General features: G+C 50.6%; 3 protein-coding genes across 3 annotated transcripts in view; 1 reads left to right on the top strand and 2 right to left on the bottom strand.

The window, feature by feature from the left end:
• The window catches only part of LOC125957861 (semaphorin-1A), a 79745-nt gene extending 73337 nt beyond the window's left edge, over nt 1-6408 (bottom strand). The window contains exon 1 of the mRNA XM_049690867.1: nt 5564-6408. The gene's annotated coding sequence lies outside the window, so the exon portion shown is untranslated. The remainder of the gene's footprint in view (nt 1-5563) is intronic.
• A 573-nt stretch (nt 6409-6981) lies between these two features.
• On the top strand, nt 6982-9449 carry LOC125957866 (pseudouridylate synthase 7 homolog). Its single transcript, XM_049690873.1, has 3 exons — nt 6982-7260; nt 7322-9021; nt 9092-9449. Exons 1-3 carry the CDS (start codon nt 7055-7057, stop codon nt 9337-9339), a joined length of 2154 nt encoding a protein of 717 aa, XP_049546830.1. The 5' UTR covers nt 6982-7054; the 3' UTR covers nt 9340-9449.
• A 1888-nt stretch (nt 9450-11337) lies between these two features.
• On the bottom strand, nt 11338-15059 carry LOC125957854 (FK506-binding protein 5-like). Its single transcript, XM_049690859.1, has 6 exons — nt 14764-15059; nt 13508-14691; nt 13347-13437; nt 13171-13267; nt 11587-13086; nt 11338-11478 (listed from the first exon to the last, which is right to left on the bottom strand). The coding sequence occupies exons 1-6, from the start codon at nt 15009-15011 to the stop codon at nt 11338-11340; spliced, it is 3261 nt and encodes a 1086-aa protein (XP_049546816.1). The 5' UTR covers nt 15012-15059.
• Between the last annotated feature and the right edge of the window lie 141 nt (nt 15060-15200).

A 15200-nucleotide genomic window follows, 5' to 3' on the forward strand; every position in this document is an offset into this window, starting at 1 on the left:
CCGTCTCTCCGGACACCTGGCCATCCTGCAACCCTGAATTCCCTCGATCATCAAGGTACGTCTTCGTCGTCGTCGTCGTCGTCGTCATCCCAAGCAACAGGTACGACGTGTGGTGTGCAGGCCACACCCGACCCTCTGAATACGGTACCGATGTTTGTTTGCACAGGGAACAGGAGGAGAAGGAACAACAGCAACAACGCAGCACGAGGGACGTCTGATTGCGAACATTGCGGGTAACATTGAGGGAACGTGATCAAGCTAATCGTAGCCCTGATTAGGTCGCTCTGCACTGCTCTGTGCTCGAAAGTGACGTGGGTTTTCGACGCAGAACTCGAACGAGATCGGAACCGAGGGCGTGCCATACGTGAGTTGGCGTCGTCGTGCCACCCGTTCTACGGTCTACCGGGCTCGTGACACTGGAAAAGAGGGGGGTCCAACCTGTAAGATCGAGGCACTAGATCGAGCACATCGACGACTCCCGGTCCACATCCACATCGTCTCTCCTCGTCTGATCCTTTTCAGACTAGAGACTGTCACCATTCCCATTCTGTTGGGCGCAACGCTCGCGACGCGGTTGTCCTTCAGGATGCCAACGATCGCCACTGATCAGTGGCCGTGACATGGTCGACTCCTAGAACAAACACGGGACAGAAAACGAGAGACGCGGAGCACATAAAACGAGTTCCGTTCCGTTTTATGTTTCCGTTTTTTAAAACCCCGCAATGGCGTTTCCAGTAGCAGTAGCAGAACAATGTTATCGTCTACCGCTCCCTTTCGCAATAGTTGCTCCTCGAAGCCGTGCTGCTTATCGAGAATTTATTTCATTTATACCGCTGCTTATACGCTACCGAGAGCCTAGCTACACAAGACCTTTTGCCGAGGTTTCCCGGTCATATCGGTTTTTAATATAAATTTTAAATCCACCTCACCGAGCCGCTGAAGCGAAGCGAACAGAATTGAGCAACAAATGTGACATTTGTGGCCGCGGTGAGGCGACCGCAGCCGGCCGCGGGCCCATCTTTTCCCATCGCCTTCATCCCCCTTTAGCTATACTTGACATTCGGCCGCTACCGGTATCTCCACTCTATCTCGCCATTGACAACTAGCGCCATTGTTTTTATCTCTCGCCGGGGTAGATTCCCCGAGCTCATGTTTATTCCGCATCTTCCCGTGGATTGAAATAAATTATCGTATCGCGACCGCGTACGGTGGCCCTCCGCTGCTGTCAAACGTGAAGCGCAGTATATAACCAGCAGCAAACCCGGCAATAAACTTCTGCGTCAATCGAAGAAGGCTATACTGGTGAACGGGGAAGAAATGGCGTTTAAAGCCCTTCGCGTTCAGCGCTAGAGTAGCGCGGGCAAAAGTTAGGTTAGGTTAGGTTAGGGCAATGCAGTAGGGGACGTGACGTGAAAGCGTGAGACCTCCAGCGCCAGGAGAGCCGGTCCTCTTTCTGGTGGTGATGGTGCTTGGCTTGAATGTTTCTATTTCAATGGGGACAACAGCGTCGAAGCGTCGTCGCCGATCTGTGGGTTGATGGTAGCAGTCGGCGGCGATGGCCCAAAGCGACGTGCCCAAGAACGGGAAATGCAGGTCGTCCCGCGGCGTACATCATTTAGAGCCATTCTGGCTGGCTGGCTGACAGGCTGGCTGACTGGCCATCAACGTCACCGACCGGATCGTCGGTTGGTCGGTCGGTCGGGCTACCTTGTGAGGCTATAAATGTTCCATAATAAGCTATATCGTACGCCTGATGGGCATGATGCTCTACGCCGGGCCCTTCGCGGGTTCCCTTTTTTGTTGTGAACGTCCCAGAATCGTTCTCGTTCTCTCTTTCTTTCTCTTCTCGTGCTCTTCGCTGCTTCCCGTACTCTGATTTAATGCAGGAGATAATTGCTAACGAAGGTACGACATCACGTGTGCCGTTGTGTGTGTGTGTGTGTGTGTGTGTGTGTGTGTGTATGTGTGTGTGTGTGTGTGTGTAGCTTCGACGTGAGCATATGTGTGTGTGTGTTAGAACCGGGAAAGCAGCAGCAAAGATCGGTAGATTGAGGCAAGTCCAAGAGAAATGGAACCTGCAGCACCACACCTTAAAAGCCATCATGCTGCTACCATCATGGAGAGAGTCATGTTTGCCTTTGTTCTTATGATTCGTCGTCGTCGTGTTTGACTAACTGCCACAATAATACCGGACCACCTCTTCCCACCACCCTCAGAGTTTAGTCCCGTAGGTCGGTCACTATATAGTTTGTGAACGCAACACGCTCTTCGGAGTGTACCCTTTGATGCAGACCATAGAAATCAACGAGTAGATGACGACGATGAGCTTTTGGATTCTACCTCTCTCTCTCTCTCTCTGTCTCTCTCTTTCCTTCCGTTTTCCTTTATAGTCATATTCAGACAACACTTTAGGACCGCCAGAGAGGAAGGGGAGAAATCTACGACATTCATCTTGATTAGCGGCCACTCCATAAGCTCTCCATTAAAAGCCCTGGTACTATACGCAACGGAGGAACTCCCGGGCCCTAGCCCGGCCTAGGACAAAGTGATCCAAAGGGGGGGAGGGGAAGGGAAACAGATTCAAAAAGCAAAACCTAAAGAGTAGCCCGAAGTAAACCGAGGTCCGAGTCAGAATACATAATCAAGAGGAGCCGGACCGGCATCATGATCTGAACCGCTAGGGGGAGCCACAATCGACCACAACAGACTTGCTGTCTTGCGAGGTTAGCAGCGATCGATTCGACGACGACACGGAGGTCCAATGACCGGTTTTTCGTTTTAGCAGCAATCCCCCCCCCCCACCCATCCAGCACACCTTTGCACCTTCGTCGGCAGCGTCTTGTCGTCCTCGTCGCCATCAAGACGCGGATCAAGACGAGTCTCGACGGCGACGCTCGAGTGCAGGGACGAAGAAGAGAAGTCGCTCGAGAACTCGTTCCCGTTTCGAAGCAGGCGCAGCGCCTGCTTTGGCAATAAAAACCTTATCGAGCCCGTCACCTTCCACTCCCTCTAGTCTTTCTTCACCTCCCCAGGTCTTATCGTACCGGGACGAGTTCTGCACTCGTCCCGTTCCATCCCGTCTGAGGTTCTGATTTGTTACCATGCCTTGTCCCCGGCGGGAGGTGGGAGTCAGTTGCATTTAGTTCTTCGTTCGCTTCCAGAATCCAGTCTCTCTCTCGCTCTCTCTCTCTTTCTCTCCCAGGAAAGGCTCAAACAAAGCATAGGACCGCGCGATCGTTCGGCATCGGGGGAAAAAGTGGCCACCGAGCAGGGGGAGAGAAAGGGGTGGCCACCGTGGTGGTGTCACGTACGTGCTCGCCCCGTGTCGAGCCCCAGGATCGCTTTTCTCTCTCTCTCTCTCTCTCTCTGTGGTGCGCCTCGTCGCATCATCGCGAACCGGTTTGCGCCACACACCGTGTATCGGGAGAAGAGCCATTTAATTCTATTATTCCAGCTAAGCGATCGCGCATCGCACGTCTCCTAGCCCCCCCCCCCCCCCCACCATCTGTTATGTTGCTCCCCTTTTCCAATCGGTAGAAAAGATCAAAACGGCGAAGCACTCCCAAAGGGGTGTCCGTATGATGGCCACACCTACGCATGGCGCGACGAATGGCGCCATCCGACACAGGGAAACCTGGTGCATAATGCCCGATGGTGGCGGTGGCGTGAGTGTCGCAATCCACACCCCGGACCCACCTCGCCTCGGTTGCTTATCGCCGAGACTTTTCTGCATCTTGCATCGCACTCGATCCTGGTTCCGATAAATGTCATGCGGGGAGCTTCTTCGTTTCGTTTCGTTCGCTTCAGGCGCGGCGCAACCAAAGTCAAGTCAGACAGGGGAGGAGGGGGAAAGGATGGAGCACCACGACGACGACGACGACGACGACACGGTTCTCGCGATCGGGGATAAAAATACTTGCATTTCTGCGCGAGCGAGCACGCGCGCACTCCGAACACCGAAAGACACCAAGAACCATAAGCAGACGCGCGCGCAGAAGAGTTGCAAAATGGATGGAGGTTGAGCTATTAATTGCACCGGGGGGGAAAACGGTGTGATGTGGTGAGCGGTAGCATACCCGTAGTGCCACACCTCCCCGCCCTGGTATGGATGCTCAGACAGACAGACAGACAGAAGTTTGTGAAAATAATTAGAAAAGTGAAAGATGTTTGTTTCTTTTGCGGCAAAAATGGCGCCTAAAGCAGCAGCGCGCGTTTTGGTGGTCGGTGGACGGTATCCTGCACGAGCTTTGATAGCAGAGTACCATAAGGAGCAACGAGAGAAACGTTCACGAAAAACCGACGTTAGGAAAGGATCAAAACATCAATCTCATCGATCGAGATCTGTAGCGAGAGATGTCAATCCGTTTATGTTCCTCCTCCTTCCAGCTCCGTTGCGGGCATAGAACCGGTTTTCTGACGGTTGCGTCTCGACAACTCATGGGCAACGCAACGACGACTCGTGACGACTAATTAAATGCCACAATATGACGCGCGGACATATCTCTACGGACCTACCTATACCTAGGCTAGAATGGAATGTGTTCGCGTCGCGGAAGCTCTATGAAGGGGCCCGGGAATTACATCCCCCCATTGGCCTTGACTCGGTATCGATCGAGGCAATTGGCAGATTCCTTCCACTCCATCACCGAGCGCTGAATTCGATCACGCATCGAATCTCGGTGATCGGTATTGATATTCCGATCGATCCGAGGCACGAATGAATCACGACATCGTCGATCGTTTTTCCTGGAGTTAAGCTGTAATGGCTTATGTTCATATACCATATGGGCACGTAGTGGGCCAGTGCGAATTAAATATAGGAATTAGTCAGGCCGGTCCGTGCTTGGCGGTACAACAGAAAGTGATTGAATCGAAGTCACACGATCCAGAAGTTCCGGTGACTCACTAAAGGGGGTTGTTATCAAAATCAGAAGCATCGTGTCACGGTTCATAATGTCTCGCTGCTTCGCGAAACCGAAGCATGGCATAGAGCTCAGTGCTGCAGTTGATTGATTCATCAATGGAAGCACGACACTTTAAACTCGGTGCCTTATGATAGCAGCGATAGATAAACGTAATCATCGACCCCCAATACGTTATTCGTATCGTAAGGTCCTCGGCAACGAGTCCCCTACCCCCTTTTCCGGTGCGATAATAGCCGCCCGAGCACTAGTTCTAATCAACGAAACCCAATCGAACGAGTCGAAACCTCGGCGGGAAAGTGAATCATTGCGCGTGTGCGTGCGTGCGTGTGTGCGTGCGTGCGAACGGTCGGTTCGCGTTCTGCTGCTCGAAATTATACCCATAATTATGCGTAAATTATGCCCAATTGCCGGCCTATTACTGGTCAGTGGAGCACGCCCTCACACAGCTCGAGATCTTCCAAAGCTCCAGACAGGGAGCGGATGCAGACTAATATAATTGTTCGCATCCTTCCAAAAACGTTCTCCCGCCAAAGCGGTCCAAATTTTGATTTCCCTCGAACCACCGATTCGGCATTTAATTCTGGGCCGGCAAATTTGAATTAGGGAATTAAGGAAAGGGAATCCGTTTCGTTGCTTACCTTGGGCTTGGCTCGATGTGGTTCTCTCTCGCTCTCCTTCTTCGTTTTTGATGCTTGAATCCGTAACTTTCCGCTTAGAGTTTACACAGTGCACGATGGGTCATAAGCATGTCATTCGATATCCACCACCCCTTTACGCGTTCCCGGTTCCGAGGATCCGATTGCAATTTCCCCACTTCTGCAAACCGCTCAGCTCAGCATAAATGCAGGAGCGCGAAAGGCACTACACAACACGTGCACCAGGGTGCTTTAAGGCACGATCGTAAATTTCACTCAAGATGCACTTTTGGTACAGGCCCACTCACACTACCGCGTCATGCGATGGGATTCGTCTTGATCAGGATTAGGAGAGATGCTCACGCCTCATGCTCGGCTTATGCTCTCGCAGCGTGCAGCATCATCGGCAAACATAAACATGCACACACACACACACCCACACAAACAACAGACACATAACACAAAGCGAACAGCGTCTTACTCGATATTCGGGATGATCTCGCGGGAACAGAAGATCACACTTTCCGTTTGTTTGTTTTGTCGTTTGGACACTGAACACAGGCACGTTTGTAACCGAATGTGTACTAAGTGCACCTTTAATTTTAATCGACGGATAGTAGCAGTTACTGGAGCACTAGAGGCCACTGATCATCTCGGGCACAAAGAGCACGCACAAGCGGAAGCGCGGATATCCAAAAAACGTATTATTTCACGTAGGCTCCAGGCCCTTCCTAGGGATTTATTAATGCACACACTCACGCAGGACCTTCCCTAAATTAGAAATGCAGTTTCGTGTCCCCGCGAGATTGTTTTTACCGACAAACGCGTATTTTTTTTTCGACACGGCAGTCTCGGTGCTTCTCGCTTGGGGGACAAAATTAAACTCGGCTCGGCTCGGCTTGGCTCAGCAAAACGGTTCAGCTCAGCGTGTTTTGAGACGCTATACAGTGATGAGCATTCGTTTGATCGAATATCGAGCACAAAAATAAAATATTTTCTCGAAATATTTTCGTTGAAATTGTAGACCTCTTAGCAGCACGGGATAGTGCGACTCTAGCTTAAGCTCGATACGTGCCGCACTACAAAATCGAGCTTAAGCTAGAGTCGCACTATGCCGTGCTGCTAAGAGGTCTATAGTACCGTAAAACTGGCGAAAAGCTCGTAGTTTTACAAAATGTTAACTTTTGAGATGCAATTACGTAAGTAAGAATCGTGGTAAAAAACCAATACATAAACCTCAATCGAACCGACGGCTATTCACACCAAAGCCAAAAAATAACACCTATCTGCTAAACGAACGTTTATCACTGTAGCTCCGCTCGTTCCGTTTATACCGACGGGCTGAGTTTATTAAAAAATTTCTGCATGGGCGAAATGTTTGACAACCGCGTGAAATTGTTTTTTTTGTGAAAACACCGGGGCACGAGTAAAGTTTTTAGTTTAGGAAAGTCCAAATAAAATCGTTTCTCTTAGCAGTGTGATAACCATTCCAGTATGAAAAGAGGAAGATTTAATAACCACGGAAGTGGTAACCGGCGACCCGGGCCGCACCATAACAACGCCCGTCCGCGAAACGATCGACCACGAAATGATCGACCGCGCCGGCATGGTCCCGTCGGTGGCCAGATAGCGGAAAAGGACATCTTCTGCACCGAGTACATGTCCAGCTTGGAGGGATTTCAAGGAGTGCTAAAGTCAAGGTAGGCACCAACACTGAGGAACGGAATCCTCATTACACTAGTGTCCCTCCACCGTTATTAGGTTTTCCGATTTTCATGTCAACGAAATCGATGCGAACGGTGAGGAAGCGATCCTGTCCGATACCTCCGTCCCGAAGCCACCAGTAGACGAGACTAACGGTGGCAACACAGTCGATGAGCAGGGGGAAGAAATAGATCCAAACGAAGAGTTGATACGTTTGATCGGAGCAGATACCTTGAAGCGCATTCAAACGATCGCGAGCACCAAGCCGGACGGGCTAACGCCCGAGGACACCTTCGTGGAGGTGGACGTGACTGATCTGTCGAAGCAAGATCGCACAACGATTCATAACCGTGTGAAAGCGCTATTTGGCAGTGCGATCATTGGATCGACGGTGAGCCGCGATGAGCGAAAGTGGATCCGTTGTGAGAAGTACAGCAAGGGAGTGGCGCGGGATCGGCGTGAAAAGTGGCTCTGGCCACACCAGTACACGTACTTCATAGTGTACAAGGAGAACCTTGACACCATCCAAGCAACACTGCATCTGGCCCAAAAGCTACACTGTGCACCGTCCGCACTGACGTACGCCGGTACGAAGGACCGTCGCGGCAAGACCACACAATGGATGTGTGTGAAGAAGCGCGAGCCGTCCAAAATAGCCGGTGCGGCCAAAGGTATCCCTAACCTAGACATCGGCAATTTTACCTTCAAACCGGACACCCTGAAGCTTGGCATGTTGCGTGGAAACCGCTTCCGGATCGCACTGCGACAGGTGACGGCAAGCGACGAGGTGGTCACACGCTGCATGGAGCATTGGCGCGACCATGGTTTCATTAACTACTATGGGCTGCAACGGTTCGGAAATTGTGCCTCGGTACCGACGTACCGGATCGGGATCGAGCTGCTGAAAGGCTGCTGGAAGGAGGCGTGCGAGCTAATCATGAAGCCACGTGAAGACGAACCTCCGTTCATGGTTGAGATGCGATCGATTTGGCAGGAAACCCACGATGCGGCCGAAGCCCTCAAAAAGATTCGACCCTCGAACAAGTCCGTCGAAGCGTATCTCATGAACTGGCTGGCGAGCCATGGCAACCGAGACTTTCTCGGTGCGATCGAGTCGTTGCCACGTAACGTACGGCTACTCTATATGCACTCGTATCAGAGTCTGATCTGGAATCGTGTCGCCTCGCGCAGGATACGTGAGTATGGGTTGGCCCCGCGGGTCGGCGATCTAGTTTACGTTGACCAACGCACCGAAGCGGTTGCGCTGGAGGACGAGGCAATCGAAGGCGAAGATGATGGGGGGGATTTGAGGAACGTTGAGGCGTTGCTCGAAGATGATCCGGAGTCGGTGCAACCAGATGAAGCGACGGAGGAAGAAACTGTGACCGAACCAACGGAGCAAGCGGAATCGGCATTTAAGAGTCTTGTGCGTCCGTTGACAGCCGAAGACGTGTCATCGGGGCGGTATACCAGCTTCGACATTGTGCTGCCACTGCCCGGCCATGACATTGCCTATCCCGCCAATGAGTGCCACCAGTGGTACGAAGAGGCATTGGCCGAGGACGGTCTGTCGTCGGAGAAGTTGAAGCGCAAATCGAAGAAGCACTCCCTGACTGGCGCCTACCGAAAGGTGTTTGTTAAACCGGACCACCTCGAGTGGCGCATCGTCAAGTACATCAACCCTACCGATACCCTCATCCTGTCCGATGTGGAGAAGATGCGAAACACACCGGAACCACCGTTCGCTGAATGGGCCGGTAAGTAATGCAGCGGTAGGACCGCTGGACCGCTTCCTATAGGTATTCACTCTCCACTTTCTGGTTTTAGCCGACGAGCGATCGCAGAGGGCTGTGCTGATAGATTTTCGTCTACCTTCGTCGACGTACGCGACGATGGCTTTGCGTGAAATCTTGAAAACCGATACATCGGCCAGTAATCAGCGTGCACTGGAGAAGGGTCATCCGGAGCCGGTACCGCCATCGAACCAGCAGGATGGGGCAGACAAGGAATCCCAAGTCGTAAACGAGCCGACAACGTTCGAAGAACCCTTGTGTAAGGTGGCAAAGAAGGAATAGGTGGAATAAAAGTGGATTTTGTACAAAACATTGGCCCCTATGCCGGAAAAGTCGATTCTTTCGGCAGTTCCGGCAGTTGCGGCGATAATTTCCTTGACAAACCAACCAGAGGTCAGTCAATCCATCAAACGGGTAGCATAAACGGAAAGGATGGAAGACTGAAAGATACCGCAGGAATCTGACTTCAATAGCCGTTCTGGAGTAGATTATTAACTTGTAAAAGAAGAGCGGGCTTTTCTATTTTCGGTGATTACAAACAACGGATGACTCATTGGGCGAGCCCCCTCGTGATCTCAGAGTAAACGCCCAGAAATTTATTCCCGCCATTGGGCGACCGACTAGGGCGATGAAGCTTCTGCTTATCGCGCTTATCGCGTTGTATTCGATTCAAGAGGCGTTAAGTGCTAATTGTTTAATCGAAAATTACGAATACGCTCCGAATTACGTGGCAGAGTGTTGCGTGCTGAAAGGCCTGAAGAAGGATGCGGCTGCGTCGGGAGATTCATCGGTTAAATGCGTGGCTATCGTCAATGCATCATTTAAACGTTTAACAACAGCCTTCTACGAACGGTTTCCACTGCTAGAACATCTGATAGTACGGAACAGCGACCTGGAGTTCCTCCATATCTCCAGAAACGTCCGTAAAATCGATGCTTCTGGAAATAAAATTAAATCTGTCAGCGTTCAGGGTGGTGACGCTCTGCTGGAGCTGAACTTACGCAGCAACCCGATCAATGATATCGATTCTATAGGCGGCCTGCTAAGCTTGACTAAATTGGATCTTGGAAATACTTTAGTGGCCAAAGAACATACATTTGACTTTGACCAACTTGCCCGCCTTACCAACCTTACGGAGTTGTACATCGACGGATTGGATCTTTACTACCTGGACAATACAAGGAACCGGCCTCTGCGAAGTTTACGGTTGCTCGACTTGTCGCGGAACTCCTTTATTCCATCGAACTTTCAACTAGATTCGTTCCGTGCTATGCCCAAGCTAGAAATGCTTTTAATGCGTCACTGCCTACTATCTACCCTGAGTATATACACTGAGGAGTTGCGAACAAATTTTCCCTCACTAAAGCAAATCTACCTCGAAGGCAATCAATTAAAATGTTCGCTTTTCAGCCAGCTGCTGGATCTCCTGAAAGCAAATGGTATCGAACCGGTAGAACCGGAGCAGCCCGAACAGTGTAAACAGGGATTCAGCCTCGTCTCTCAGATGTGCTGTGAATCCTTTATTGCTCCAGTTCCACCGGAAACCACCAATCCCAGTTCCATCGAAACTGACCATTCTCCAAGACCAACGGTAAGACCAGAAACTCCCGAAACGCCCACGGATCCCGCCGGCGATAGCTCTCCGCAGTCGGATGACCAATCGTTCATTATCGTTGGCATCGCTTTTGCGATCATCGGCGTAGCAGGGGCGATAATCAGTGTGATTTTAAGAAAAAAAAGAAAAACCCAAGAAAGGCACGCCGTCCCGCGGAACGAGCCAAATGAAAACTTTGAAATGTAATTACTGTCGTTGCGGTCGTTGTCGATCAACTATCTCCACGAATTCAAATAATAGCCGCTTAAACCAGGAAGTAAATCTCAGTCCTATCACCCGCTAGCCAGCGAGGTTAAATTCTATTGAATAAAAAGGTCGAAATTATTATTTATTGTACAACTTACGCTTGATTTGAGATTAAGCTTCGAACATCACTGTTCTCGCAGATCTCGCTAATTCATTGGGCGACATTCGTCAGAAAAAATATATTCTTCATCTTCACATCAATATATCATCAGCAAACGTACACAGCACGAATGGTGCTTCTATTCCGTTGGACTTTTCTGCTTTAAACTTAACCATCTCCTTATGCGCTAGCTTACCATTAGTTTCGAATTTGTACATGGCATACGGATGCTACTGTGAGAGGAGTAGAGGGAGCGTACCGTGGCAAACAGGTTCAGGGACCACACAGTGGTCGGCGCGCGTATCGTCTTTTACGGCACTCATCGCTCCGGCGGCGTTCCGAACGATTCGGCAAAGTAGTGCGGATAGAGCTCGGTGTGCTGGCAGATGACATGCTGAACCCAGTGAAACTCGGACGTAAGGCACTTCTGACACAAATCGCAACAATACGACCTCGACATCTTATCGCGGCGATAGCGAGAAAAGAAAAGAATAAAAAAACGGGAAATCAATTTCAAGGCCAAGGTCATACAGATGAGACAAAGATCGGTGGCACCGAAAGAACGTACCTGCCCTTGAGCCTGAAGAGCGACTCGGTTCAGCTTTCGTGTGTCGCGTGCGTGCACCTTTTCCACGTGTTTTAACCAATTGTCCGCCATGGTGAAGTGCAAAGTGCACAGTTTGCAGGTGAAACTCCGGTACTGTCGTCTCCGATAGACCGCAAGTGGGCCGCGTATGGTGGAAGGCCTTGCTTCGACGGTACGGTGCTGGGTCGTTTGTAGGCTGCTGGAATTTAACCGAACCTGGTTGCTGGGCTGGACGACGCTGTTCACCACCGGTAGTAGCCTACTTGCAGCGCTGTTGCTTTGGCAACCAACGTCGCCTGGTACGCCGTTTGTTTTGCTGGCATTTGTCTCTATTCGCTTGGAATCGCTACCGTTCACATCTACCTTGATTTCGCACCCTACTTCTTGTGGCGAGTTTGGGAAGGAAGGTGGCGGTGTCAGATCGGCTTCATGTTTCACGTTGTGCGACAGGATCAGCTCGTCTTCGTTTTCCTGCACAATCTCAGGACTTTCACGAGGTTGCTCAATGGTCAGGTTTTGATCAGCCTTTTCTTCCTTTGGCTCCAGTTCATCTGCATCGCCAACTGCTTGCTCGACTTCGGCATCTTCGACGTCGTCATTGTTATCGTCCACGTTTCCATACTCATCCTCATCGTCTTCTTCACTGTGTTCTTCTTCACTCTCTTCACTGTCTTCCTCCTCCTCTTCAACATTATCATTATCATCAGCTTCATCGTCATCATCATGATCTTGCTCTCCGAAATGGCCAAGCTCATCGATGCTACGCGCCTCATCTTCTTCGCCGGTAGCATGTTCCTCGTCTTCTTTGTTCATCTCCACGTTCTCGTCCTCATCCTCATCTTCATCCGTATCATCGTCCTCATCCTCATCCTCATCCTCATCCTCATCCTCATCATCATCGTCATCCTCTTCCTCATCGCTCTCGTCCTCCTCGTCGCCGTCCTCGTTCTCGTCTTCCTCTTCCTCTTCCTCATCGATATCGTCCCCATCATCGTCCAAGTCCGAACGCAATAAATCAAAACCAACCTCGGACGACACCTCGATAAGATCGAGCTTATCAAACTCATCATCGTCTGATGGCAATGACGGTTGCCGTCGTGCTTTCTTTCGAGCCTGCCCACTGTCTTCCTCCATTTGCTCCAGACGACTTCGCGCACGCTTCGTACCACTATTCCAACTTCGATCGGATTTCTCCTTCTGCTGTACTACACTTGAAACGCCATCGTCCAGTTCTGGTTCCGGTGCGCTGACCAGTGGTTCATTGGATTCACCTCGGGATTCACTCCAGAACCCTCGAATCTTCAATTGCACCGCACAGCGCCACACATCGTCGATCATGTTGGCCGGAATGGACGTTTCACCGGAATAGATGAACTGCAGCAGCAACTCCATCACCTTTAGTGGTACATCCGTCGGAAGTATCATCACAACCGCATTCAAGCCCACAATAGGGCTTACCTTTTCGAAGATGGCTGCAAAGTACTGCAAAATGGAATGTCGTTGAGAGCGGCATTGGTTAGACAGAAGTGACACGCATCTGGAATCTGGAGGTCGTTCAGGTCTTACCGGACTGTGGTTACACAGTATCACACGGTGTGCAGGAAGCGTTACCGTTTCGCCCTCGTGCCACACGACCAGTGTCACGTCGGCCAACATGTTGTTACTGTTTCAGAAAGGGAATAGAAGAGGCTCTTGTTAATATCGAGTACTAGCGAATGCTGTTCCGATTCAATCTGCCCTACCAGTACAGCTTCGCATAGTAATCATCGATGGTCTCCAAACGATGGTTGCTTTTGATCTGCAGTAACCTTTGTCTCGGTTCTCGTGACCGATCTGAAAAGGATAAGAGAGAAGACCTTATGCCTTACGCATTCACGATTTAGTTGAAACTAGTGTGGTTTACCCTTTGATTCTGTTGTACTCTCGTTTGCTTTCTCCTTCAAAAACCTCAGCGGTGGTGGCGGTGGTGTTGGCGCTGGTGAAGCTGTTTCTTCTCCGCGCGTATCGTCATCGGTCGCTACTCTCTGCTGCCTTTGCTGTAGTTTCCGCAGTTGGCGCTGCCTTAGCTGTTGTGATCTCTGTTGTTGCTGTTGTTGCTTCTGTGGTTGCTGTTTCTGCTCCTCTTGTCGCTGTTGTTGTTTCCGGTCTTGTCGCTGATGCTGCTGCTTTTGCTCTTCCCGGGATGGTTGTTTCTGCTCTTGTCGCTGATGCTGTGGCTGTTGCTCTTTCCGGCTTGGTTGATTCTGTTCTTGTCGCAGTTGCTGCTGCTGTGAATGCCGTTGTGTCGTTAGTAGTTTCGGTTGATCCTGATGGCTCGCTTCCTGAGCTTGCTGCTTCGGTCGAAGTTGTTGCTGTTGGATTCGCTTTATCTGCTGGTTTATCTGTTGTGGTTGCTGGTTCGCTGGCCGTGGTAGCTGATTCGCTTGCACTAGATGCCTTTGAGGCATTTTTTGTTGCTGCTGCTGCTGCTGCTGCTGTTGCCGGGCTTTTGTTTGTTGCTGTAGTTTGTTTTGTTTTTGTTGTATTTCTTTCCGTAATTCGTTTAATAGAGGTCTTCTTGGCAAAGATGACAGGTTTTGCCTGCTATCTTTAACCTGTGATTGGTCTGAGTCTTCATCTTTTAGGCAATCCTTTTCGAGGCTGGGCTCTTCGAAGCGTTCTTCTTCCAGGCGTTCCACTCCGAGTCTTTCCTCTACGAGACGTTCCTCTTCCAGGCGATCCTCTTCGAGTCGTTCCTCTTCAAGTCGTTCCTCTTCGAGTCGTTCCTCTTCGAAGCGTTCCTCTTCGAGTCGTTCCTCTTCAAGGCGTTCCTCTTCGAGGGGTTCCTCTTCGTGGGGTTTTAAATCCATCGCTTTTTCGACTTGTAACTCCTTCTGTGATTCACTGGTTTCCTCTAGCCGCTCCTCGTCCAGGTATTGCGGTTCCGTAGATATAATCATCCCCGTCTTTAACCTGGGTATCTGGTACAGCTGGGGCTTTGGTTCCCTCTCTATCTGTGGCACTTCATAGTTCATGAACTCTTGCATTTGGTAGAACAACGGCCAGTTCGACAATCGCCCAGAGGCATGGGCAAGGACGGCCTCCTTTCTGCGGATAAATTTGGTTTGTCTCTGTAAAAAACGGTGCTCCAGGCATCCCGCTCTAACGGCTGCGGCTTACCTGTACTTGGCGGCTAGGTTGTGAATGCGACCGCGGACATCCTCTAATGTTGCACTGTAACCCTTCCGCACCATCTCGTCCACAATGCGACGATAAACCGGCACCGGATGGTCACGTTTAGCCTGCAGATCCTTGTAGTAGTAACTCCACACGCGCACCAAGTGCTGCAATTTGTTGGTCGTCCAGCGGTTCTTGGTTTTCCGCACTCGGTCAACGCCGGACGGTCCCGCCTGCGCCACGGTGCTCATGATGGCACAATTTTCACGTTAAAACGGCACTTTTACTCCTTTTACTTGCAGAATCTCGCGGTTTTATTAAAAGTAAATATTGTGGTGCCGTCCGGTTTGACAGCTGCCGCGCCAACAACGCCGCCCAAAAAGCTAGCGGCGGCGGCGTCTTTTGCTATTTTTTTTTTAAATATTTAATTGGTTAATTTC

The sequence above is a fragment of the Anopheles darlingi genome, chromosome 3 (assembly GCF_943734745.1).
Source record: "Anopheles darlingi chromosome 3, idAnoDarlMG_H_01, whole genome shotgun sequence".
NCBI classification, from domain to species: Eukaryota; Metazoa; Arthropoda; class Insecta; order Diptera; family Culicidae; genus Anopheles; species Anopheles darlingi.